The 27,940-nt window shown below is 42.7% G+C and overlaps 1 protein-coding gene across 1 annotated transcript; it reads left to right on the top strand.

The window, feature by feature from the left end:
* The first annotated feature begins 9 nt into the window (after positions 1 to 9).
* Positions 10 to 27,940, top strand: Dlat (dihydrolipoamide S-acetyltransferase). Its single transcript, XM_040729696.1, has 14 exons — positions 10 to 358; positions 769 to 870; positions 1,262 to 1,386; positions 1,534 to 1,690; positions 6,132 to 6,258; positions 9,298 to 9,485; positions 10,640 to 10,781; positions 17,119 to 17,186; positions 17,950 to 18,045; positions 18,391 to 18,498; positions 22,467 to 22,582; positions 24,554 to 24,716; positions 25,326 to 25,462; positions 26,360 to 27,940. The coding sequence occupies exons 1-14, from the start codon at positions 83 to 85 to the stop codon at positions 26,487 to 26,489; spliced, it is 1,935 nt and encodes a 644-aa protein (XP_040585630.1). The 5' UTR covers positions 10 to 82; the 3' UTR covers positions 26,490 to 27,940.

Here is a 27,940-nt window from a genome sequence, read left to right as displayed (position 1 = left end):
GGCTGACGGCAGAGCCGCGCTGCTCTTGGAGAGGTCACTCGGGAGACGGCGGAGCTTTTGGGGCGTGGGGGTTGGTGGCAGGATGTGGCGAGTCTGTGTGCGGCGGGCGCAGAGTGCAGTGCCCAGGGCCGGACTCGGGGATCGGTGGGCAGTCTTGAAGGATGGCCCCGTGGCCCCGTGTGGGAGCTCACGGGCCGGCCCCGGTGCGGCTCGTTTCAGCAGCGGGACCCCGAGCTATGGGGTCCGCTTTCTGTGCGGCTGGAGCTCCGGCTCGGACACCGCGCCCCGTAACCGTTTACTGCGGCAGCTCCTGGGGTCGCCCGGCCGCCGCTCTTACAGCCTCCCCCCGCACCAGAAGGTGAGTGCTCCACCCCGGACCCCGTTGTCCTTCAGAGTCGGTTCCTTGACGTGGGGGAATCCTCCTTGAGAGGCCTCTGTGAGCCAGCACCGGTCAGGATCTATTGACCGCTTTGCCCCAGACCTTCCCAGTGGGGATCTCTTCTTTGAAAGGAGAGCTTCAAGCCTGGGGCGATATGCAAAAGGTCTGGATTCTCACGGGCTCTCTTCAGATCCACTAGACTGACTGGACGATCAACCTACCATTGAAAATCATGAACTATTGGGGTGCGCGAACTCCCTTTCCGTCCCCAGTGACTAGTTTGTATTGGGACTCAGTGAATTCTTTGCACGGAAGTGAATGTAATGAAACTCTAAACTATATCGAGAGTTAAGTGTCCTGTTTAAATTATGCTTCTTTTTCTCCTCCAGGTTCCGTTGCCTTCCCTTTCCCCTACGATGCAGGCAGGCACTATAGCCCGCTGGGAAAAAAAAGAAGGGGAAAAAATCAACGAGGGTGATCTAATTGCAGAGGTAAGTTTTAAAATATGCAGCTGATTTTAAGGGAAAGGCTTTGTTAAGCAGACTAGTCTTAGCTTTCTGGTGGGTAGTTACTCCTTCCTCTTTAAGAAACTTATATTTTTCCTCTCACAGTTATTAGAGTTGATTGGTTTAGACGAGTTGTCAGCAAATAGCTAAACTTTTTGAGGCAGGGTTTCACCATGTAACTCTGACTGCCCTGCAACTCTCAGAGATCTGTCTCCTTCTGCCACCTAATGCTAGCAATGCCTGCTTACTACCTAAAATGTTTTAAAACCATTCTTTCCGGTCTGTGATAGTGGGTTTATCTTCATATGAAATTCTAGACGGTCTACTGAACTGCATGTTGGCAGTACAGACCTAAGCTAATGCTTTGTGTTAAAAGGTTGAAACCGATAAAGCCACTGTTGGATTTGAGAGCTTGGAGGAGTGCTATATGGCAAAGATCCTTGTTGCTGAAGGAACCAGAGATATTCCAATTGGATCCATCATCTGTATCACAGTTGGGAAGTGAGTGAAAACCCTTGTAATTTGTGAACGCTTGGCGCTCCAAGAGCATTTTAACTCAAAGTGGAAGTTAAAGACTTTTGAAGACTTGCTGGGGTGTGGGGGCTGGATTTGCTTTGTAAACTCTTACATGTTCTTTTTCTTCTTCAGGCCTGAGGATATTGAAGCCTTTAAAAATTACACATTGGATTCAGCAGCAGCTACTACCCCACAGGCTGCAGCCCCGACACCAGCCCCAGCACCTTGTGCTGCACCAACTGCACCTTCTGCAAAGGCTCCTGGGAGTTCCTATCCTCCTCACATGCAAGTAAGGCTCAGCTGCTGAGTGTTGGCTCCTGGTGGTTTTATTTCTACATTTTTTTTTAAATGGGTGGCATTTGCATCCTGAAAACTTTTCTTTTTTTTTTTCTTTTTTCTTTTTTTGGTTTTTCGAGACAGGCTGTCCTGGAACTCACTTTGTAGACCAGGCTGGCCTCGAACTCTGAAAACTTTTCTTTAAAGACGATAAGTGCTTGCCACTTGGCTGAGTACAGATATTTAACTGTGAAACTTGATGGCTTTTATTTTTGACCGGTCGTCTCCAAGTGTGTGAACTTGGACAGTTCCTTTAACCTTTCTTAGCCTTAGCGCAGGGCACAGGATAGTGCTTGAGGTTATGAAAATGATTTTTTTCCTGTACAAGTAGAATTTGTAATAGAACAGATGATGTCTATTGAATGAAAGTCCCCAGATGCTTTCCTTGGGTTTAGAGAGGTATGTTTCCAAGCATGGATGGAGTATTCCAATAAGTGAGAAAAGTAACAATAAAGGATGAGTGTGAATTGGCTGAGAGATGCTCAGCGGTTAACAATAGCATTGATTATTCTTCCAAAGGACCTAGTTTGATTCCCAGCACCCACAGGGCAGCTCACAACTGTCTATAGGGAATCTGACACCCTTACACAGACACAAATGTGGGCAAAACACCAATGCACATAAAAAATTAAAAATAAATAAATCTTTTAAAGAAAAGAAGTATCGAATAGTGTACACAATAACATTGTAACAAAGCTAGTGGCCATAAATGTCATTGCCATGGGCTTAAATCAGCTTTTAGTAAACTAAAACATACTTCTTTTTAAAAGTAAATTTCCTTTCATACACATGATCTAATTACAATTTTCTGTTCCCCCAACTCCCAGATTCTCCCCACTTCACTACCTATCCAAACCCATACTCTTTTTCTCTCTTATTAGAAAAACAACATGTATCTAAAAAAGAATAATGATAAAATAAAAATAAACTAGAATAGGGCAAAACAAACAGGGAAAAAGCCAAAGAAAAAGCACAAGAAACATAGACACCTAGATTCACACACTGGGCTGGGTGATGGTGGTGTACGCCTTTAATCCCAGCACTCGGGAGGCAGAGGCAGGCAGATCTCTGTGAGTTCGAGACCAGCCTGGTCTACAAGAGCGAGTTCCAGGACACCCTCCAAACCCACAGAGAAACCCTTCCTCAAAAAACAAACAAACAAAAAAGATACACACACTGAATAAGCTTGTTAGATATTAGGGTTTTCCTCTGTGTATGTATGTGGTTTTTATATGGAAGTAGGTAAAATCTAAAGAATTAAGATTTCACCTTTCTTTAACATTTTTGTTTGTTTTTGTAATTCATTTACTTTTATTTTATGTATATTGGTGCTTTGCCTGTGTGTATGTCTGTGTGATGATGTCGGATCCCCAGGCACAGGTGGTACAGACAGTTGAGCTGCCATGTGGGTGTTAGGAATCGAACCCTGGTCCTCTGAAGAGCAGCCAGTGCTTTGAACTGCTGAGCCATCTCTCCAGCCCTGTGTGTTTGCTTTTTAAAGACAAGGTGTAGTCAGATTTTTCTTTGGGAGGCCAGCTTACAAATAATGACACAAGGATGTATTATTAATTATGAAAGTTCAACTTTAGCTTAGGTTTGCCCCACTATCTCTTATAACTTAATTTAACCCATTTATACGAATCTACATTCTGCCATGTGGTGTTCCTTCATCTCTGGTTGTCCATCCCGCTTTGTCTGCATCTGGCTGGTGACTCTGCCCTTCTTCCCAGAGTTCTCTCTGCCTGGGGGTCCCATCTGGATCTCCTGCCTTATTATTGACTGTTCAGCTTTTTATTACAGCAGTCACAGCAATACGTCGTCAGAATAGTACACAAACATCTCACAACAACAGGGCCACAGGGTGTGTAGTCCTGGTGGTGTGCCACCACCGTCCAGCCTAACTTTCTTTAACTTTATAGGAAGTCTTTTTGAATGAATCAGTTTCTTTGGAAATCATGTTCCAACTCTGTTGGTAGCAATCACTTATGAAATTTTGCCTGGTCTTTAGCTTTCACGATTAATTCATTCAGTTTAGCATCCTTATTTTATTACATAATACCTTCTTTCTCCATTTTGTGGTGCTTTATGTTCAAGTGTTAGAATTGGGCCCTAAGAATCCTTTGAGATGATAAAAATATGTATGAGTATATTCCACACACACATGCTTTCAGTCACTTCACTGGTGATTATGAAACAAAGAAAACAAATTCTGAACAGAAAGTAATTTTTAAGGAATTTTCTAAAGCCAGGCATTGTGGTACATGCCTTTCATCCCAGAACTCTGGGAGACAGAGGCAGGCAGATCTCTGTGAATTTAAAGCCAACCTAGTCTATAAAGTGAGTCCAAGGATAGCCAGAACTGTTACACAGAGAAACCCTGTCTCAAAAAACCAATAACAAAGAAAGAATTTTATAGGTTTTGTTTTATTTTTTTCCCACTTCTAAAGACATTATTTATTAAAATTTTTTCCTTAGTGTGAGGCTATTGGTACTTAAAACACTAAGAAGGTAGCAAATGAAATCCATATTAACTGAATAACTGTCCAAAACTCAGTGGACACAATCATATAAATAGGAATGTAATTAATATTTTTACATGTATTTAGCATGCATGTGGGCAGTGTGCCAACATGTGTAGAGGTAAAAAAACAACTCATGAAGTATATGTATGTATGTATGTATATATGTATGTATACACAGATACACACACATATATATATACATACATACATATATATATATCCCTAGTGCTGTGGGGGAGCAGAGACTAGAGAGTTGGAAGTTGAGGCTTGGTGTACACCTCAGTGAGAGACCCTGTCTCAAGGAAATAAGGGAGACAGCACAGGACAGCTTATATCTTCCTCTGGCTTCTGTACTTCACCTTTGCATAGAGCAGTGCATACAACACACACACACACACACACACACACACACACACACACACACGTTCAAGCTTAGACATCCTTTAGCAGTTTTCAAGAATACAATGTATTATTGCTGTAGACTGAAGAATGGTGTTGCAGTGGTGGTGCATGCCTTTAATCACAGCATTCAGGAAGTAGAGGCAAGCAGATCTCTGTAGGTTTGAGGCCAGCTCTGTCTGCAGCCAAGTTCCTGAACAGCCAGTGCTATACAGAGAAACCTTGCCTCAAAAAATAAACAAACAAAAAGAATGGTATTTAGTTTGTTTTGTTTTTCCCTCCAATCCTGAGTTCTAACTCAGGGCCTCAAACATGCTAGTCAGGTGCTTTTCTACTATTGATCCTCATCCTTTGCTCCAGGAAGAGCTCTTAATGTTGGTTTTAAAACATAATTTATTTGTTTTTATTTTATGTGCATTGGTGTTTTGTCTGCATGTATGTCTGTATGAAGGTAACTTCTGAAGCTGGAGTTACAGGTGGTTGTGAGCTGTCCTACGTGAGTGCTGGGAACAGATCTCAGGTTCTGTGGAAGAGCAGCAAGTGCTCTTAACTGCTGAATCATCTCTCCAGCCCTTGATTTAAAAAAATATGTATCTAGTAAGTGTGAAATAAGTGTGGTTTCTTATGAGTGAAAAGTTAAATAGATGCTCATTGCAGAACACAGCAAATTCAACAGAGTGGTCTGTCTAGATCAAGATCATTCTGTGAAAATGAACAGTATCCTTCGTAACCTAGAGCAGCAGTTCTCAACCTGGGGGCTCACATATTGCATATCTTACATATCAGATACTTAGATTACAATTCATAGCACTAACAGAATTACAGTTAGGAAGTAGCATTGAAGTAATTTTATGGTTGGGGGTCACCACAACATGTGTTAGAAAGGTTGAGAACCCATCCTAGTTGAAAAGAGACTGCATATATACTGAGGAGCTTGTTTTGACCATCTGAAAGAAATCTTTCCTACCTGCCTGTTGATTTTTTTTTTTTTTTTTCGAGACAGGGTTTCTCTGTATTGTTTTGGAGGCTATTGGTCCAGCCCAGCCTCGAACTCACAGAGATCCGCCTGCCTCTGCCTCCCGAGTGCTGGGATTAAAGGCGTGCGCCACCAACGCCCGGCCTGCCTGTTGATTTTAACTTTGGAGGACGGGTTAGGGTAACTGGTCAAGTATTAACTACCCTTGTTCTGAAGGTGACTTAACTGGTGGAAAGCTACTAAGCACAGATTCTTGCTGTAATGGGTAATTTGGTTTTTTGGTTGTGGTTTAATTTTGAGCCAAGGTTTCACTGTGTAGTTCAAGTTGGTCTCAAACATGATCTTTCTCTTCTGCCTTTTGAGTGTGGAGATTACAGATTAATTCCAACCGAGCTGGGTGTGGCAGTGATTGAATCACCCCAGTCTCTGCATGCACTTGCCAGAATGCTTTTGTGTGCAGTGCTTCTGGGGTAACCATGATGCGTTTGTTTCTGCAGGTAGTTCTTCCTGCCCTCTCCCCCACCATGACCATGGGCACGGTCCAGAGATGGGAAAAGAAAGTGGGTGAGAAGCTCAGTGAAGGAGACTTACTGGCAGAGATAGAGACTGACAAGGCCAATATAGGTGAGAGTTTTTCAGTTCTTGGTCGTTGAGTGAGGAGGAGGAGGATGGCCATCCTTTCCTGTACTGAGTGAGTGGTAACATGAATTTTATAATTCCTGGGATTTGCTGCCTGGCATGATATTTTATAACAAAGTCATGCACAGTCACATATGTGAGTTTTGAGCTGTACTCTTTGATGGAGGACATATCAAGATTTTTTCTTTTTTTTCTTTTTTCTTTTTGTTTTTTTTGTTTTTTTTTTGTTTTTTTTTGAGACAGGGTTTCTCTGTATTGTTTTGGAGGCTTTCCTAGGAACTCGCTTTGTAGACCAGGCTGGCCTCGAACTCACAGAGATCGCCTGCCTCTGTCCCCCACTTCCACCCCCAGTGCTGGGATTAAAGGTGTGTGCCACCAACGCCCAGCCAAGATTTTTTCTTAAGCCAGGGTTTGCCATAATCTTATGATACTCAGAAGTTGTCCCAGAACTGCCATTGTCTAAATGTGAGAAGGAAGAAAATCTCCCGCCCCCCAATCTGGAGCAAGAGAGTACCAAAGGGTTTCCAATGATTTTGAGGAAAACAGAACCCATGCCTGTCAGTCTTCACCTGTATCACATTCCCATGTGCCCTTCTTTTGGTTTTTTTTTTTTTTTTTTTTTTTTTTTTGGTTTTTACGAGACAGGGTTTCTCTGTATTGTTTCGGAGGCTATCGGTCCAGCCCAGCCTCGAACTCACAGCGATCCGCCTGCCTCTGCCTCCCGAGTGCTGGGATTAAAGGCGTGCGCCACCAACGCCCGGCGCCCATGTGCCCTTCTTTGATGTATTTTATTCTCAGAAACAAAATCCCTAAGCAGCGGTGTATTTGTGCTTGTATTTATTGATAATCCTAGGCATTATGAACTTTTTGCCACTCGTCCGTAGTCTCTAGAAGCAAGAAGCCCATCCGTGCCACAGAGTAAGCATAGCAGGACCTAGGAGGCATGAGGAAGTAGTGGTCACAGACAGTGAGTGCTCTCTTCACCCCTGCCATTCTTAAGGATGCCTAGGGCAAGTGTGAACCAAAGAGTAAGACCCTCCCCTCCCACCAGAGCATTCCATCTCATCTTTCATCATGGTTTTAAAATGTGGGATTTTGTTGTTGTTAGTTTTGAGATGAGACTGGCCTTTAATCTGCAGTCTTCCAGCCTCAGCCTCCAAATTCAAGTGCTGGGATTACAGGCTTGCACCACGATACCTGGTTCCCATAGCTTTTATTAGAAGAAGTGGTTCTGTCTTAAGAAAAAAAGCAAAAGGCCAGCAAAACGGTTTGGTGTGACTAAAGATGCTTGCCGAACCTGAGATCAAAGGTTTACGCCCCCTCTGCCCAGCTTTATTGAGTTGTCCCAGTTAGGAAATGAAAGGAGTCATTAGAGATGTGTTCATCAAGAAGAGGTGTAACTGCAGAAAGAAATAAGATCCAGAAGGCAGAACTTGCCCTTTTCAGTAACTTAGTTTTGCCTTAAAAATTTTTTAGTTTAATTAATTGAATTAATTTCTGAGACAGGGTCTCACTCACCCTGGATGGCATGGAACTCAGAGATTGGAGTGCTGGGATTAAAGGCATGCACTAGCATGCTCTGCTGCTATTTCTTTATGGGGAACTCTTTGCTATGTAATCTGGTCTTGAACTTTTGAACTTACTATGTTGCTCAGGTTATCTTTGAGCTTGATGTCCTCTATTTCAGCCTCCTGATGATGGGGTTACAAGAAAACAACCACCACACCCAGCTTAAGGTTTTGTGTTTGAGAAAAACAGCAGCTGATTGACATATTAAGTGTTGTCACAGGGACCCCAGTGTTGTTGTATTTCCTCACATTGGAATATCTAGGGTAATGTCAAGTACAGTCTTTGAGAAGCTCTGAGAACAGGTTTAGTGCTGAAATCTCACACGCTGTCCGGCTTGGCAGTTCTGGTAACTCAGCTTCCATGGAACTGACTTTCAGCAGTGTATCTGAAACCATCTTAGAATCAATCCTGTGAGTTCCACATAAGAGCTGCCCTGAGGTGTTTTCAATAACTCTCAGAAGGAGCTGCTGTCCGCAGTCCTGGTAGGACAGTACAGTTATCTCAGTATCTGCGAGGGATCACAGTGCTCCAGAGAAGTCGTCCGTAGGTGTCCAGCACAGGTGCAGTTCTTTCCCACATTGTTTTGGCCTCAGGATTTGGAGAGCAGGCTGCATTTTTTCGTTTACTCTGTTCCAGGGACTGTTCCTAAACACTTAAAAAATAGATTTAAATCCATAATATTTGCACGAGGATGGTATAGTCAGTCATTTCTTGGTGTATATGTAGGCATACTGATTCAAGGATGGAAGTCTATAGACTCCAGTTCCCTGTATAAGTCGGCATAGTGTTGCCGGGCGGTGGTGGCGCACGCCTTTAATCCCAGCACTCGGGAGGCAGAAGCAGGAGGATCTCTGTGAGTTCGAGACCAGGCTGGTCAACCAAGCGAGTTCCAGGACAGCCTCCAAAACAGTACAAAGAAACCCTGTCTCGGAAAAACAAACAAACAAACAAAAAGCCATACGTGGACATAGTATTTGGGGTCAGGGTGGAGTCACTGGGATTGAATCCAAGGCCTTGAGCAAATTAGTAGGACCTCTGTTACTGAGCTATGCCTCTACCAAGTATACTTTTAATCATTTCTAGTTACTTGTAATGCCTAATGCAACAGTGCTGTGTGAACAGTTGTTACACTGTATTACCTAGGAAACAGTTGCAAGACTAAAAAGTGTGCTGAGTTCAGATCTCTGTTAGCTAACTACATAGTACAGTGTAACAGTTGACCTACAGTTGAATGAATTTAGGGATGCAGAACCTATGGACAGAAGGTTGACTGTATTATTTCTGGTTCCATGTTCCCATGTTAAAGGCTCAAAACAGGCACAGAGAGGTTTAGGAGCTTGTAAAAATAAAACCAAACCAATGCCAGGAGTGTGAATATAAAAAACCTTTTATCTGAAACCCTGGTGAAGCTGTAAGAACGTCTTGAGCCCCATACTATTTTTCTTTCTTCTTAAGGCTTTGAAGTACAAGAAGAAGGTTATCTGGCAAAAATCCTGATCCCTGAAGGCACAAGGGATGTTCCCCTGGGAGCCCCACTTTGTATCATAGTAGAAAAACAGGAAGATATAGCAGCTTTTGCAGACTACAGGCCAATGGAAGTGACCAGCTTAAAGCCACAGGCACCACCACCTGTCCCACCCCCGGTAGGTATGCTTCTGAACTGGGAAATTATCCTTTCAGACAGATGGGTAGCCCAGGCTCCTGTGTGTCCAGATCCTACATGCAGGAAAGTGCCCAGCATCACCTGGGATGCATAGCATGTGCTGTCTACCTGATGGTCAGTAGTTTGCCGCCATCTTGAGTCCTGTAAGAGCAAAACTGAGTTACATGTTCTTCTGCATTCATTGTGAAGTTCGTGCCCTCGGGAGGTGATGCTCTCACTCCACATTTTCTGTTGCTTTATTAAATACCTGTTTTAATTTTCAGTTCTGGTATTTGTGTATTGTAGTTGATGAACATGTATTTTGGACCTTGGACCCTGATCAGACATGACGTATAATAGCATCTAGTACTCTTCAGCACACACCTCTGAGGGTTTACAAAGGTATATGTTTCCTCAGAAGAAGCTTGACTCCTCCCTTACTTGCTTTGATGGGGATGTTGTCAGGGAACAGTGTAGTCTATTCCTTAAGACACTTGAAACATGACCTGGTGGTATCATTTTATATCCTGAAGTGGGGTTAAACAAAAGCAGACATCAGGTTGATTATACTCTGACAATAAGTAGCAGAAGCTAGGTGTAGGGTGGTTCAGATACTTGGAGAGGTGGAGGCAGTAGGATCACCATGGGTTACAAAGTCTGGGGCGGGGGATGACAGGTGACAAGGATGTTATACACAGGTCTGATGCATTTATCTAACTATTCTTTATTAATAAAGAATTGGGAGTCAGAAATTGGGGTAATAACCTGAAAGATGAGAGAAACAGTGTAGCAGCCACCAGTCATCTCCTATGTCTTCCGTTCCTCCATCTGAAAGGCTGAGATACTCTCCCAGGCCCGCCTTACTACTTCCTGTCTCCTATCTGTCCTCAGCCCTCTGAAACCTCTATGGTTAATGGTTTTGGTCAGCTAGTGGCAAGCCCCACCCTCTGACACACAACACTGGTTAGTTTAATTCCATACCTCTCCTGTTATTAAGACTTGTATGTTAGTCCAACCAGAAAAGTGCATTACGGTCTTAGGGGAAGAAAGTAAACATCACTTAATTATAAAACCTTTTACTGTATAAAATAAGAACCTGTGTTCTTTCAGATTATCTTTGTAGTGATAAGTGGATACTGTTAACTTTTTCCCAAGGTGGCAGCTGCTCCTCCCACTGCCCAGCCTCTAGCACCGACACCCTCAGGCCTTCCTGCTGGACCAAAGGGAAGGGTGTTTGTTAGCCCTCTTGCAAAGAAGTTGGCAGCAGAGAGAGGGATTGACCTCACCCAAGTTAAAGGTAAGTTTCTTTCTAAAGAAAGGAGTTAACAAGTTTAGTTAAATGATGTCCATAAGCTTAGTTAAATGCTGTCCATAAGACCAGTGCATACAACTGTGTGGGAGGGAGATATCTTTGTTCCTTCATGGAGCAGGGAAAGCACTGTGTTTTATATGATCTTCCTAGTGTGCCTGTGTAATTTGTGTGCCTTTTAACATGTGTTCCTGCATTTATAGGAAATCTTTAAAAGCAGTGCTGAGAAAAGGAAACATCTCTCCAGATTTGTCCTCAGAACTCTGAGGAGCTCCCTAAATCTTTCAGGGACCTCGACTCAGGGAAACCCCGGTTTTGTGGCTTTGATGCAGAAAAGAATTTCAGGACTTGTCAGAACGAAGCTGAGTTGGTTTTAGTAGAAGTAGAAAGGCATTCACAAGCTGGGTGTGGTGGCACCCACCTTTAATACTAGCACCTGGAGCCTGGAGGCAGATGCAGGTGTATCTCTCGGTTCGATGCTAGCCTGGTCTACAGAATAAGTTTCAGGACAGTCAGGGCTGCACAGAGAAACCCTGTCTCAAAAAACAAAGCAGGGGGAGAGGATGGGTGTTCACAAAAGAATGAAAGAATGGTGTGATTTATTGAAAGATATTTTAGTGAAGATTTTTAAAGCATGAGGGTTGGGAGGAATAATAATATATACCCAGGTGTAGGTATGGGCTTTTTAAGGGAGAGTCATAGGAGGTCAGGCATAGCCAAGTGTAAATGTGAGTCCAGAGGGGAGAGTTGCAGTTAAATGTCTTACCATTAGCCATGTGTATCCCTTTTGTAGCTCTTTTCCCTCCCTCCCTCCCTTGGTGAGTAAGACCGTGGGGTGGCTCTGAAGGTGCAGTGGATGGAATTACAATCTGCTAAGGAGAAGCCAGGAGTGTAAGGGTTCTAGTGTTGGTTTCTGCAGTAGATGGGATTTCTCAAGAGCTTCCTAGAATATTTCTGGTTGTTTACCTTTGGGAAGTAGGAAAGGCCTTCAGCAAATGTTAATTGCTGGAATCCTTGCTTCTCAGCTGTCGAGGGGCTCCTGTCCTTTCTCATATCCCCGTTTCTCCCTGTCTTACTTAATTGTTGGCAAAAGCGTATGTGTTTGTTGAGCAATATTAAGTTTTAAGACTTGCTGTGTGATAAATCTCAGTGCTAAGTTGACTGAGTGTAGCAATAAGCTACAGGGCTGGTGAGATGGCTCATCAGATAAAAATGCTGCTGCTGACCTGAGCTCTGTCCCTGGGACCCACACGATAGAAACAGAACTGACTCCTGTCGTTTGTCCTTTGACTTCTGTGTACAGTGTGACACCTCATGCTGGGCTTGAACTCAGGTCGTCAGTGTTGGCAGCCAGAGCCTTACACATTGAGCCTTCTCAACAGCCCAGTTCTGTCTTTTCCTTTTCCTTTCCCCTTTTTTTTGTTTGATACTGGTTGTTGAATCTAGGGTTCCATTCATAGTAGGCAAGCATTGTAACAAGCATTACAATTCCTATCGCCTCTCTTTACTTTTATTTTGAGATAACGTCTCAGAATAATAAAATTGCCCAGACTGGCCTTGAACTTGCAGTGTTCTGTCTTCAGCACCCTGAGTAGTTAGGTCCTATTTTAAATTCTGTATTCTTCCCATTACTCTGTGCTGCCTCTCCCTGCTCTACCATACATAGTCACTGAAGAAAACTACGCCGGGCGTTGGTGGCTCACGACTTTAATCCCAGCACTCGGGAGGCAGAGGCAGGAGGATCTCTTGTGAGTTCGAGGCCAGCCTGGTCTACAGAGTGAGTTCCAGTACAGCCTCCAAAACAATACAGAGAAACCCTGTCTCGGAAAACCAAAGGGGGGGGGAAGAAAACTACAATTATGTCCTCAGATCTGCAGCTGTGTGCACTCGGTCTGATTCTCACCTACTACCACGCTGCTGTTTTGTTGTTGGAAGCCAAAGTGATCTCAAGACAAAGCAGCAGTTTTGCTATTGTTTCTACATTTGTGTTTAGTATTGAAGACAAGTTTAAGGAGTTTCAAAGAGCAGAGGGGCTGCGTTAATAACTGCCTGAAAAACTGGACTGTTAGGGTCATTTGTTGGAGAGTTATTTTACTAGAGCGTTAAATTGAAATATCCCAGTATTGTTTCATGCAGGCAGGGTTAATCAATCCCTTTATTATTAGCTAAGCAGATAGTTATTTAATGCCATCTGTGCATAAGATGGAGAACATTCTGACTCCACTGGCCAGCAGTGGAGGGTGAGTGAGCAGAAGTCTACTGTAGTGAAGAATGGGATCCGGAGCTGGACTGCTCGGGTTTAAATGTCAGCTCTGCAGTATGCTAGCACTGTGACCTTTCCTGACTCTGTCACTTGTATATAATAATAATACTTAGTAAGTTGTGAAGATTAGTAAGAGTGCTTGTGCACAGAAAACATATTAGCTATCCTGGTTCTAAATTTTCATTGTGAACTGAGATGACTTAAGAGCTAAAAAGGACTAGACTCAGTGATAAACCTGTCTGTGAGTGACAGTGACAGGACATGGCGACTTTTAGACAGGGTGGGTGAGGAGGATCTTGCCAAGAAGGAGTCACATGATCTCTGGAAGACAAGGAGTCACCCGTGAGTCAGCCATGTGAAGTATTGAAGACAAGCATTTTGTCAGAGGTTGGTATGCCAGCAGCACATGGTCTGGAATCGTACAAACCTTGACATGCCTGAGGAACGTAACAGAGCATGCAGAGTGGAGGGGAGAGCAGAGGACAAGGGTGAGAAGAACGCCTGTGATCTAGCTGGTCAAAGGCTGAGGCAGAAGGAAGGATCTGCTGGGCTGTTCAGGTCCTCCTGGGCTAGAGAGCGAGCTAACCACGAGGCAGCTGGGGCTGAAGTTCGGTGGTAGAGCGCTTGCCTAGCATTGTGTGAATGCTAGCATTCACAGGGCACAAAAATATCTTCAGCTGCTGCCAGGGTGCCCTGGGAGGCAAAATGCTCTTCTTGAGAATCTGGTCCATTAGAAACAATTGGGGTGACATAGGGCAGAATGGTTTGTCAGGAAACAGAATTCTTTGGAATATAAAAGGAAATGGGATTAACCTTTAAAATTATGGATGGTTGGTTTGGTGGTAGGAAATAAGAATCCCTCCTTGCACTGTCTGTTCTATAAATTAAGGTTATCTGATTATCTTGGGAAGTGAGTGTGGAAAGGGCGAGGGTTAGAGAAATTACAGACCAGTCTTCTAGGTCTGGGAACAATAGAAAGGAGAGGTTGGGTTCTGGGAAGCTTCTGGGCTTGTGTCTTAGGTTTTCAGTTCTGAATTGAGTTAGTCAGCCAAGTCTGTGCTTTCTGTTCCAAGCAAAATTGCTTAATGAGAAGATAAGCAGGTTCTAGAGTTTTGCAAGGGAATGAAGGATTTCTAACAGTAGTTTGAAGACTGTGATTTGGGGAAAGAGGGAGGGAGGAGCAAAGGAAGGAAGGAAAGGACAGGGACAAATGGCAACAGGAAGATCAAGGCTAGTGAAAGTTGAAAGGTTGGGCTGGAGAGATGACTCAGGGGTTAAGAGCACTGACTGCTCTTCCAGGGGTCCTGAGTTCAATTCCCAGCAACCTCATTGTGGCTCATAACCATCTGTGATGAGATCTGGTGCCCTCTTCTGGCCTGCAGGCATACGTGCAGACAGAACACTGTATACATAATAAATAAATAAATCTTTAAAAAAAAAGAAAGTGAAAGAGTCAATGAAGTCAGAGAGTCCTTCATTTTACTTATTTTTTTGCTTTTGTGCTAAGAATTGAACCAGGCTTCTGTGCCTGAGAAACAAGTTCTGAGTAGAGAGGGGATGAGATTGATGAGATTTTGCAGTGGAGGGTGGGAGTGGCCAAGGCCCAGTGAGCTCAAGATCCATGATTGTGTGGTGTTCCTGGTATCAGGTATTTGGAGTTTTTCCATATAACCACCAGTATCTGAGTGTCCAACAGTTCAGTCCGGTTCTGACTATGGTGTAAGACCGCTCCTACTTCAGATTCCTTTTAAGTCCCCAGGGCCATCTGTTTGTGTAACTCATTAGCAGTGAGTTAAGGATTGCCGATTCTCCTTGGGTTTGATAATTAGCTAAAATGACTGATAGACCTTATATACTATTATTAGTCTACTGTAGAGAGTACAACTCAGACACAGCCAGTGGAAGAGATGAATAGGACATAGTATAGTAGGGGTACACGCAGCACCCATGTCTTCTCTGGGCTTGCCATCCTTACAGGACTTTGCAGTCCTCACCAACTAGGAAGTACAATGGGGAGGGGTGCACAGAGCACCCATGTGTTCTTTGGCCTTGCTGCACATTGCTGTCCTCACGAACTAGGAAGCCTGGTCCTCACCATTCAAAGCATTGTTTTCATAGAGGTGTCGTCATAAAGACACTGAAGACTAAATCACAGGCCAGAGTTCATTGAACTCAGCTTCCAATCCCTTTCCCTGTGGTGGAATCGGTGCAGGAAGCAGAAGAGTTGGAGGAAGAGATGGGGAGGAGGAATGGAAAGAAGATTTAAAGTTATATCACCCTTTAATCAAGTCTTTAGGTTAGCTTAGCTAGGCCTTATCCAGAAGTCTTGTCCTCAGTGACCTCATTGACATAAACTGGTGTGATGTAAAGAAGCTTGATTGAAAAAAAACTTATCTTTGGGGAAATTCGAAGGTTTTTGGAAGATCCATGCCAAGAGCTTGGAACAAAGACCATACATAAGTATATTTCTCATGCCACAGTGCTGGCAAAGAGAAGATTGTTTTTGTTATGGATTTCAGGGATTTAAACTTATTTATTTATTTATTCATTATTGGGGCTAAAGGGCATGTGTGAGGGCTGAGACATGTGTGTGGAGTTCAGGACAACTTTATGGAGTTGGTTCTTCTCTTTATGTGGGTTCTGAGGATTAAACTCTCTTGTCATTAGATGTATATATCAAGTACCTTTTCCCAGGGGCCATCTCACCAGCCCCCAAGAGATGTTTAAGAGCTGGAAATAGCATGGTCTGGGATTTGACCTTGGAAGCTAGGAGCAGGGGGCTCTTGTTTGTTGGAAGAAAATGTAGTTTGGTAGATGAGTTTTCACTGTCTCACTGTGAACAAGGGCTGCCGCTGTAACTTCCATCCTGCCATTGAGAAGGGTGACTAGTCAGCTGTCTAATGTGACAGAACTGTGCATGTTTACTGCCAGTCTAGTATTTTCCCTTTATACCATTCCCCTGTTGTGCTTTCTTGGGGAGCGAGGCAACACGATGAAAAGCATAGGCTACCTCAGCAAACTTGATGGGTGGCTGACTTCCTCCTGAGGGATTGAGGATCAAGCTTGGTGCTGGTTGCAGGGGGAGGTTATGGTTTCTGTGTGCTTACAAGACAGGAATCTAATAGAGGTACTGCCGCCTCTGTTCTAGAGCCCTGGTGAGGATAAACAGTTGTAGCCAACTCTTTTCATAACGAAGGAAAGCAATTGGGAAGAACTGCACACAACGGGAATCCTTTAAAAGGCTTCGTGGGGGAAGATGAAACAATTTGACCAAATTTTTTCTAGAAGTGGGCCAGAGTAAAAGGTATCATAATAACTAAATTCTGAATCTGTTTTAAGGACAGGATGATGTATTTGGGCCTAAGGCTAAACTGAGATGTTATAGATGGGAGGAGGGAGGGAAATTTGAATCAATCAAGCCTGTGAGAGAAACTGAAGGTCTTTCAAAGGCATGGTAGTATAGTGACACTGGTTGGTTTAGTTTCGACTGGTATGAAAAACTGTGGGAAATGAATGATTCTAACGATAACATCATTGCACTTACATCACCATTCATTACATTCTGAAGTAAAAATGTTCATTTGTTCAGAAAATTGTCGCTCTCTTACAAAGAAATACTTTATGGTAAAATAAGTGTCTTTTTCAAGGTTCAATGGGTCGGGGGTCCTGTTTTTTTGTTGTTGTTGTTGTTGTTGTTTTTGTTTGCTTATTTTTTAGATAACCACAGCCAACAGCTAATTTTCCTTTTAGATGTATTAACTGTGATCTGTATTATCTCTATCAGTATTGCCCAACTTAAAAGGGAATAAGCAAAGTAAGAAAATAAAGAGTTCGATTTAACTAGATCAAACTCTAGGAAAAATGATTACTATTTGCAGTAATTTCAAAGAACCACTGTTGATCCAGGGCATTCTGTGAATTAAGGAGTAATTAACAAAGCCACTGTTCCAAGGGAGAAGCCAAGGCTGTGATGCCTTCAGAGAGTCTCTTCAAGGTCACAGTGTTGACCTTGGGGAACCAATGGTGTTCTGTCACATGCGTGATTTTTATGTGTTTCTTCAGGGACGGGACCAGAAGGCAGAATCATCAAGAAGGACATTGACTCTTTTGTGCCTTCTAAGGCTGCTCCTGTGAGTTATTTTGGCTTTTTAAAATTATTGTTATTGTGGGAACTACATATGCTTGGCAAGCACTCCTGCAACTGAGCTGCATCCCTGGCCCCAGCCCTTATTTTTATAGTTATTTTTTTAATTCTTCAATTTAGACATGCTTTGCTTTCTCTCCACCCCTGCTTCCCACCTTTTCTGGTGGTGTTGAACCAGGCCAAGAAGCTTGGACCTGAAGTCATACTTCCTCAACATCGTGAGTGCTGGGATTTTAGGTATGCACCACCATGCTTTGACTGCCTTTACAATTTTAATAAAAACTAGTCATTGAATATACTCTTCCTCAAAAAATGATAACTCTTAAAGCATGGTTTAAAGAGCCGCGTGGTGGTGTCTCACGCCTTTAGTTCCCACACTCAGGAGGCAGAGGCAGGTGGATCTCTGTGAGTTCGAGACCAGCCTGGTCTACAAGAACTAGTTCCAGGACAGCTTCCAAAGCCACAGAGAAACCCTGTCTCAAAAAACAAAAACAAAACGTGGTTTAGAATTCTAAGTAAAAAAAGAAAATTAAGAGCAACGTTCTTAATTAAGCATCTGAAGCAAGTCCCTTTTGCTCCCCGCGGATGGAGACACTATTCTTCCCCCCGCGGATGGAGACACTATTCTTCGGGACATGGCTGTTTCACTTGGACGCCTAGTGCTCCACGGCAGCAGCATCGCACAGGTGGTCCTCCACAGGTGCCTAAGATCCTCACAGTCTCTAAGTGCTTTGTCTTTTCCCTCTTAGGCTCCAGCAGCTGCCATGGCTCCTCCGGGTCCAAGAGTGGCACCAGCTCCTGCAGCAGGTGTCTTCACAGATGTCCCCATCAGCAACATTCGCCGCGTAAGAGCAGCACCGCAGTCTGGAACCACAGCTGTTGGGCGTTTTCACTTGACTCTGGTTGTTTAGTTGTGCCATAGTTTAAGACACTGGAAAGGACCTGTCAGTTGAAAATACTGGATTACTAGCGTGAGGGAGTTTGATGAAAATACTGAATTATTAGCGTAAGGGAGTTTGATTTAGTCCCTTGAATGAGTGGGATAAGGGAGCCTCTGTTTTGGCTAATCTATTAGAAAGTGCAGCCCTTTGCCTTCTTGCTCAGGGAGCTGAGTGAAGAGGTAAACAACTGGATTAGGTAAGGTCTGGGCTCAACTAAGAGAACTGATGTTGAACTCTCTCTGGTTTCAGGTGATTGCACAGAGGCTAATGCAGTCGAAGCAGACTATACCTCATTACTACCTTTCCATTGATGTAAATATGGGAGAGGTGCTGTTGGTACGGAAGGAGCTTAATAAGGTAAAACCTGGACCTTCTGTCTTTCCCACTAAAGCTCAGTGCTGCCCGTGCACTCTTATGAGAAGTGGTTAATGATAGAAAATTCCTGCCCCTTGAAATGGTTAAGTAGAGAGTATCCACAGATGGTTTCACTTAACTTTGTTTGATTTGTTGCAATTTTCTGGGTAGTGTAGCTCATACCTGGAGCTCCATATTACACGGCTGCACAGACCTTGATGTTGGGATTATAGGAGTACACCGTCTTTCCTAGCTTACTTGTTAACTCTTGATTAAAATTGATCATTTAAAACTCACTTTGCTGTGGAGAGATATTTGTCTAGCAAGTTCACTGTGCTTTGATGCTTGTGGCTGCTTCAGTGGTTAAGAAATGACGTTCACGTGTCTATAGTCAGGTGCTGCAAGCCCACTTAGCTCAGCATAAGGCACTGTTGGGAACTGAGAGCACGAAGCAGTCTATCTTCATTGTGAGTTTATAATGGAACTGGGCACTACTAAGTGTGACAAGGAGAGAAGATGGTTTTATAAAGGTGACGGTATTCATTTGTAGACCACTCTGTGAATGAAGCTGCTGAATTACACTGTGTGTTCAGTACTGGAGGAGTTCCGCAGAGAGTTTAGGGAGACCAATGACAGTTGGGGAATTCACAGCACTGTAAGACAAATGTGGCTGAACTATGGAAAATAGGAAGTGTTTGGATTACAGAGAGTTGCTGATGGTTAAGAGCTTTAAGAATGGGAATAAGGCTGGGAGGAGGAGATCCATGAAGTGCTTGTTGCATGAGTACGAAGCTCCCCATCACTAACGTAAAACATCAGCATTCTGATTGCCTCTAATCTCAGCATGGGGAGGCCAGAGACAGGGTCCCTGGCCCTTGCTCGATAGCCAGTCTAGCTAAGTCAGCCAGCTCCAGGTTCAACGAGAGACTTTGTCTCAAAAAATGAGAGTGGGGCTGGAGAGACGGCTTAGTAGTTAAGAGTGCTTGTTGCTCTTACAGAGAATTCAGGTTCCGTTCTCAGCACCCGCATGGAGTTACAGCCAACTGTAACTCCAGTTCCAAGGTATACATGGCTCATCTATCTAGGCAATAGGCTCACACACGGTGCAAATATGTACATGCAGACAGAACACCTACACACATAAAGTAAGTCTTTAAAAATAATAACAACTAAATTAATAAGGAAAGAGCAAATGAGGAAGCCACTCAGTCACATAAAATAAATTCTTTAAAAAACAGTAGAACAAAAGAACCCCATCATCTCCTTATAGTAGCATGCAGGACTTGTCTGACTTCTGTGCTGTTCTCCACCTCTGAAGACACTCTGGTTGTCTTGCTGCTTCTTGGCATTGTCTCAGCACTACACCCTTGTACTTGTGCTCTCTCAGTATACGGCCTACTGTGTCCCTCTGGCTTCCTCCTTCACCTCTTCAAGGGCTTGGAAAGTATTACTGCCTTGACTGTTCTTCCTTATTCTAAATTTACAACCTTCCCTCCACCTGTTCACACAGCACTGTCTAAGGTACTGTATACTTCAGAAAGTGTGCTCCCTGAGAGCAGAAGTTTTCTTTATTGTTGACTGCCTCATACCGAGGGCCTTAACATTATGTACCCAGCACAGAGTGGACACATACAATGCACATAATTGCATGAATGTTCAGCGACACAGTTTGTAAATGGCTACAGGGATTAAAGATGATGGCATACAGTTACTGTCAAAATGTTGAAATGGGATTGGAGAGATAGCTCAGGGTTAAGAACACTTGTTCTTGTAGAGGACCCATGTTCAATTCCCAACATTCACACATCAATTTACAACTGTCTGTAACTACTTCCATGGAGTTACAGACAGCATACAGCACGCACGTACACACACACACACACACACTAAAATATTTTTAAAAATCAAAGTATTGAAACATAAATGTATCCAATATATTTGATGTATTACCTTGAATGGCTTTTTTGAGATACTCATACCGTTCTAAAGCTATACATTTGAATTGACTGTTCAGTGTCTTTCAGCATATACCCACATCCACAATAGATTTTGGAGTAATTTCTCCATCCCAAATAGCCCTTTGCCACAATCCCATCAATCCTTCCATTCTCCCCAGTCTTACATTTTTGTCTTAGAGGCTTTACCAGTACGTGAATGTGGAATTCTCTGACTAGAATCAGATGAGGTCTGATATTTACCAAATGCTTTTTATTTATCATATGGTTTCAAGGTTCAGCCATGTTATTATATTATTTATGGGTTTTTCTTTCTTCCTTTTTTCTTTTTTAAGCTTTATTATTTGTGTGTTTTGTATCTGTAAATGTATGTGCACATGTATGTGCAGGTGTCTACAGAGGCCAGCCAGAAGAGGGGGACAGATGCCCCTGGAGATACCTTGTCATTTTCAACCATTAAGCATGAGAACAGATAGTTATGGGGCTTTGTGTATTTTTTTTATCATCAGGAAGCTCCCTTCAAGTTCATTAACTGTTTTATTGTGAAAAGTGCTACTGAATTTAGTGTCTTTTTGAGCTGTTGAAGCAGTCTTGTGGTCTTTTTGTTCTGTTAGGGCATTAGTTAATCTTTTTCTCTTTTAAGAAAGAAGATCTTACAGTGATGCCCAGATCTTAGTACTCAAATGCTTCCCCTGCCTAAGCCTCTTGAATAGATGAGATTGTAGTCACATACTGCTTTGCACACTTTGATTTTTAGATGTTACTGAGCCTTCCATCCCTGAAACAAATCCCATTTGGTCATAGCTAATGGCTAGGTTTTCTCTGATAGTGTTTTGTTAAGGGCTTTTCTGTCATATTCGTAAGATAATGTTTAGGTTTTGGCTGTTAGGTTTTTGTCTGATTTTGGAATGAGACTAACACTGAGGGGTTGTTAATTTGCTCTTTCATTTTTTAAGAAGGCTAGGTGAAGATTTTATGTTAGCCTTTAAATGTTTGGTAGAGTCGGCCAGTAAAGCTGCAAAGGTTGACGGACTATGGCGGTGCACGCTTTTAATCCCGCCACTTGGGAAGCAGAGGTTGGTGGATTTCTGTGATCTATAGACTAGGCCAGTCTAGTCTAGTCTAGTCTACAGAACGAGTTCCAGGACAAAGAAGCCCTGTCTGGGGGGAGGCGGGGAACAGAAAGAAAGAGAGAGACAGAGAAGTTGTGTGGTCTAGTCTTCTGTATGAGTGGATTTCCATGACCAGTTTCATCTCTTTGATTGTGTTTATTCTGAGTTTGGGTTTTTGGGGTTGTGGTTTTTTTTTGTTTTGTTTTGTTTTTTGTTTGTTTGCTTGTTTTTCTGAGACAGGGTGTCTCTGTGTAGCTTTGGAACCTGTCCTGAAACTCACTCTATAGGCCATGCTGACTGGCCTGGAACTCACAGAGATCCTCCTGCCTCTGCCTCCCCAGTGCTGGGATTAAAGGCATATGCCACCACTGCCCGGTTGTCTGATATCTTGGTGTTGGTTACACTTTCTTTTTTTTATGTAGGAGAGATAGTGTGTCGTCCCCCCCCCCCCCATTTCACTCCTAATCTGAAGTGTTTGAGTCTACTTCTTTTTCTAAACCAAACATTCATTAGTGTGGTTGTCATTTACTTATTTATTTGTTTGTTTGTTTATTTATTTTGGTTTTTGGAGACAGGGTTTCTCTGTGTAGCCTTGGCTGCCCTGGGACTCACTTTGTAGATCAGTCTGGCCTTGAACTCATGGCCTGCCCCTGTTTCCCTAGTGCTGGGATTAAAGATGGCATGTGCCACCACTACCTAACTTACTTGATCTTTTAAAAAGAAGAAGAAAAAAAAAAACTTGGTTTTGTTGAGTGAAAATAGCGACATACCATAACTTACAGTGTTCAGCTGCTTCAGTGCCAAGGAGGAAACACGTAGCACCTAAGGCCTCCATTAAACAGATAAAAGAACCAGGGTTTGGGCAAGACAGTTTAATAAAATTAGTTGGTTGTTGTTTTAACAGATGCTTGAAGGGAAAGGAAAAATCTCTGTTAACGACTTCATCATAAAAGCCTCAGCTTTGGCTTGTCTGAAAGTTCCCGAAGCAAACTCTTCTTGGATGGACACAGTTATAAGACAGTAAGTTGACTGGAGAAGGTACACACTGGTCTGCAGTTTGCTAGTGTCTGCCAACTGCAACTAGGGATGGGGGATGACCACTGTGAATAAACGGATTTGAAACAGCGTAAAATGCTTGAGATGGTGCCAGGCTGGGCAGTAAAGGCTGTAATTCTTCACAGCGACTCAGTAAAAGGAAACAGGTATAAAACGCAGTCTAGTTATATTAACAATGATTGTCGGGAGCAGGGAGTGAGACATCTGGTCAGCAGTGACTTTTTCCAGGTGTAGATAACAGGAAGCATTTATTTATAAACAGGTTCATGACTGGCTTGGTACATTTCATTAGGTTTTTCGAACCACTTTATCAGTTAACTGTTTTCACTTCTATTTTTTAGATGAAGTAACAGGTTCAGTGACTTCTGTAGCTTGATTTGAGTTACTAAGTTCTGTGGTCACACACTCACATTACCACTTACACATGCGCATATCCTCAGAGATCTGCCTGTCAGTTTTGCTGTGGACAGCAGCTAAGTGCTTCATTCTGATTCTGTGTACCTGGAGATAGTGTCAGATCTCAGAGATTTGGCCTCAGTCCCACAAGACTGCTCCCTCTTTAGATGCTGCTCTCAGATCTGGCAACTGACTACAAACAGGTTCCCATGACCCCATTAGTGGGGCAGCTCACAGAGCTTAGGGAAATGCTCGTGTACTGTCTTACTGTAAACAATTCTACGAGTGTACAGATGAAGTTGAGGCCCCCTTGACCTACAGAGTGAGAGAGGTCTCCACAGAGATGCTACTCAGGTGTATACAGGTTGTCTACTCTAGCAAAGATTAGGAATCTGCTTTAGGATCTCCTGAGACATGACCACCTCTGTGTCCTGGACACTCTGGTTTCTCCCTAGGGTGTCTCTGCTTTTTTTGTCATGTTTTCCTTCCTTCCTTCCCTCTTCTGTACTTCCCTGTGTACCTACCTCCCTACCTCTGTCTTCCCTTCCCTTCCCTTCCCTTCCCTTCCCTTCCCTTCCCTTCCCTTTGATGTGCTTGTGTACCATAGCCAACTTCAGGACGACTTCCGGGAGGACCTTTCCTCCTCCTACCACGTGGGTTCCCAGCATTGGACTGAAGTTGTCAGATTGGCCGCAGGCACCTTTACCTAGCCCCAACCCCCATTGTGTCCTCCTCTCCCCCTGTATTCTGTCTGCTCAAGCTTTGCTGTTGAGACTCACTAGATAATGTACTTGCACTTAAAACCCAGAAAAGTCAGTTTGTTTGATGCTGATTATGATGATGTTTTTGTGGGCCACTTGGTGGCTTACCAAAGGGAAGTGTGAATTCGATCAACCTTCTGATATATCTCTCCCCACCCTCTTTCATTTTTTTAGAAGTACAAGTGAAAGAGAAGACACATCATGATATTAACTTGTTGGATAGGCATCTCTGAACAGTAGTGCAGTTACCTCTAAAGTCTTATGTGTGTGAGTGTATGTGTGGGGTCTGGGTGTGAGCGTATGTGTATGGAGGTGGTTGATGGTACAGGATGTCCGTCTCAGGAATTTGTATAGGCAGGTGCTCTACTAGTCTACAGACCACTGGTCTGCATCCTATGCACCTACAGTGTCTGAAGGAAATAGCCAAGGCCTGTATTTTCTTTAACCTGCCACTTTTTCTTTGTTTTCTTTTCCCCCAGAGCAGAGGATGGAAGAACTAGGGAGACCCCCAGCTCTCCAGCTCACTCTCTTTCTCTCTCTTTAAGGTTTATTTATTCTTATGAGCACTGGTGTTTTGCCTACATGAATGTCTGTGTGAGGGTACCAGGTCCCCTGGAGCAGTTATACACAGTTGGCAGCTGCCATGTGGGTACTGAGAATTGAACCTGGGTCCTCTGGGAAAACAGCCAGTGCTCTAAGCCCTGAGCCCGCTCTCCAGCCCTGGGCAGCTGCTAATCCTCGATGTTGATGAGTTCGATTCCATTTTCTTTTTCAACAGAAATCACGTGGTTGATGTCAGCGTTGCTGTCAGTACCCCTGCAGGACTTATCACTCCAATTGTGTTTAATGCACACATAAAAGGACTGGAAACCATTGCTAGTGATGTTGTTTCTTTAGCATCCAAAGCGAGAGAGGGTAAATTACAGCCTCACGAGTTTCAGGTAGGAACCATCCTGATCTGTAAGGAGTGTGTCACTTTGAAGGTCAGCCTAATGCTTTTGTTGCATTTTCTATTTGGATTCTGCTACATAGACGTGATACTTGTGTCACTGGAGTTTCTTGTCCCGCCAGGTCCCACCTTCTCAGCCCCAAATAAGCACACAAAGACTTACATCAATTATAAAATTGTTGGTTCATTTCTAGGGCTTCTTATTGGCTAGCTCTCTTAATTATTAACCCATAACTACTAATCTATGTATTTCTACATGGCCTTTTCTTACCAGAGAACGCTTGGCATGTCCTATCTTTCTGCCTCTATTGGCAAAACAGTGTTTTATTCATCAAACAATAAGAGAAATATATATACAGAAGGACATCCCCATCATACTTGGTCTTGAAAATAAAGCAAATCAGTTCCATGGGAAAAGCTGAAAGACGTATTTCATAATTGTAGAGGAAAGCCAGAAGAACTTACTTTGTTTCTTATCATAATGTGTATCCTATTCAAGGCTTTCTTAAATAAAAGTATCTTGTGGCTTTTTCAGACAATTTTTGTAATTTTGGGATGGTTATGCTGACAGTGTAACCTATTTTTACACTTTTTCCTTTAGGGTGGAACATTTACAATATCCAATTTAGGAATGTTTGGAATTAAGAATTTCTCTGCGATTATTAACCCACCTCAGGCCTGTATTTTGGCAATTGGTGCTTCAGAGGATAAACTGATCCCAGCAGATAATGAAAAAGGGTAAGTAGGAAAGTGGAGAAGGTGTTGGGAATTCGATTGTATTATTTTATTACATAGATAGAGCTTTAGGTAGAGTCAGTAAATACAGCATGAAACACAAAGAGAAGCTACTTTATTTCACTAACTCCAGTCAGTATTTAAGATGTGAACTTATTTGAGATTTCTACATGGCAAGTTGACACATTTTTTTCTTTAAGAGTTAGATAGTAAATATTTTAGCTTTTTGGGCCATATGGTCTGTTACTGATTGCTTGCCATTGTACTAGGCAAAAATAATATGTTAATGACTTACAGAAAAGTAGATCTCTATCAAAATAGGCAGAAAGCAGAATTTGGCCTGGTTTGTATGGTTTGGCAACCCATGTTCCCAGGGATGTATTTAGTTTTTCTTCAAGCTGTCAGTTTGAACGAAAGATAAAGAGTGGGTGGAACCAGTCCTTGTGTGCAGATCTGTAGTGTTCTAGGGGCTGAGTCAAGAGGGTCAGAAGTTCAAAGCCTGCTTCATCCATGTGGCAAGTTCAGGACCAGCCTCATTAACTGTCTCAAAACTTTAAAAATCAGGTTTTTTTCAACAGACATGGTGGTGCATGCATTTAATCCCAGCACTTGGGAGGCAGAGGCAGGCCTAGTCTACAGAGTTTGTTCCGGGACAGCCAAGGTTCTAGTACACAGAGAAATCCTGTTTTGTTTGTTTGTTTGAAGAGGATTGGGGATAATAGCTCAGTAGTAAAGCACTTGCCTAGCATATAAGACACCTAAATTCAGACCTCAGAATGAATGAATGATGAGTGGGAACTAACCTACCTGGGTAGGATTATTGGAGGCATCAGCATATGAGTGGCTGTTGTCCCAGGTTCATTGTTCTTTAGACTATCCACTCATGTTCTTTCTTTCTAGCTTTGATGTGGCTAGCGTGATGTCTGTTACACTCAGCTGTGATCATCGAGTTGTGGATGGAGCAGTTGGAGCCCAGTGGCTTGCTGAGTTCAAAAAGTACCTTGAAAAGCCTATAACTATGCTGTTATAATTTACCGAAGAACTTCTACACTCTCTCTGCTGACATTATATTTATATGTTATTAAACCACTGGTTCTTTTAAAGTTTCACTAGTTAATTTTATTGAGTCTGTCCAGATAATTTATTTGTACTAGGTATTAATGAATCTTTTTAAAATGCCAATAATACCCAAATATTGTACCCCCTCTAAAATTAAACATCATTTAAAGCTGCATACACCTAGTGAAGGATCATGTGACCTAACTCGTTGGTTAAAAACGTTCTTCCTAGGGATACAGGAAGGGCAGGATTGTGGCTCCCTGCAGATGGCCTCATAAAAGTAACCTGGACGAGACCTTGCAGTTTAAAGTTTAATTGGTTCAACTTACTTAGTGGAGGGAAACAGAGCCATGAAAAGTATTTCTCATGGGAAGAGCCTGAACTGAAGCTTTTTTTGGGGGGGGGGGGGGATCTAACCCTAGAGTTTCCGATTCCATGATCTTGGTTTATCATCACATGAGAAATCCAGGGATAATAAGTGAAACTTTAAGAGTCAGCATTTTCAACCAACTGTTATTTTTATATGAATCTCTAAATAAAATAGCTTTTCCTTCCTTAAGATAAAAGATATAAAACCAACTTCTTGGTATAAATGAGAATTTATGTATTTATTTATAAATGATTTCAATGTATAATTTGAAGATTCTGCAGTTTCCTCCAAATAAAAGAATATGCTTATTGAAATGAACAAGTTGCAGAAGTAGAATTTTCCTTCTAAGATGAACTGGATGTTGATTTAAAGGATCCCACTTACCAAATGTTATTACTCAACTGGAGAACTCTATGGAATGTGTATGGGAGAAGTGTACATATGTAATATATAGTTTTAGAGTTGTATATGTGCCAAAATCCATTTATCACCAGATCCTGCCTGAAAAGAAGTGGGAGAGAGGATGTTAGTGGACAGTTGGCAGGGCTAACTATGATGTCCAAACTGGGAACAGGGTCAGAGTGCTAAGGAAGTAGCATAGTTGGACAACATGATAATTTCTGGTTGGATAAAGTTTCTTTAAAAAGTGTATATTCAGCCGGGCGTTGGTGGCACACACCTTTAATCCCAGCACTCGGGAGACAGAGGCAGGCGGATCTCTGTGAGTTCGAGGCCAGCCTGGTCTACAGAGTGGGTTCCAGGACAGCCTCCAAACAATAGAGAAACCTTGTCTTGAAAATCAAAAAAAAAAAAAGTGTATATTCAAGAGTGTTTGGTTTATCAACCCAGTCCTATCTCATTGGAGGGTAGAACTTATCCCCCTTACCTGTCTAAATGTTCCTTTCATTTTATTAGGTTTTACCTTTCGGAGTGAAGGGGGTTGATAATGCAGGATAGTAAAAATGAGTTGGGAACATTATCACAATTCTAGACTTCCTGTTACAGTGATGTGTTTTAATAAATGTTTGGAATTATTTGTGACTTTGAAATAA

Source organism: Mesocricetus auratus, unplaced genomic scaffold, assembly GCF_017639785.1.
Source record: "Mesocricetus auratus isolate SY011 unplaced genomic scaffold, BCM_Maur_2.0 Super-Scaffold_100022, whole genome shotgun sequence".
Classification (NCBI taxonomy): Eukaryota; Metazoa; Chordata; class Mammalia; order Rodentia; family Cricetidae; genus Mesocricetus; species Mesocricetus auratus.
The sequence above is the reverse complement of the archived record's forward strand: the minus strand, read 5'-3'. Positions and strand labels throughout refer to the sequence as shown.

Bases quoted from the DNA above. Each gene is read 5' to 3' on its own strand.
- Dlat (XM_040729696.1), top strand. From the start codon at position 83: ATGTGGCGAGTCTGTGTGCGGCGGGCGCAGAGTGCAGTGCCCAGGGCC. The intron at 871-1,261 runs GTAAGTTTTAAA...TTGTGTTAAAAG, and splicing joins AGGGTGATCTAATTGCAGAG to GTTGAAACCGATAAAGCCAC. The intron at 18,046-18,390 runs GTAAGAGCAGCA...CTCTGGTTTCAG, and splicing joins CCATCAGCAACATTCGCCGC to GTGATTGCACAGAGGCTAAT.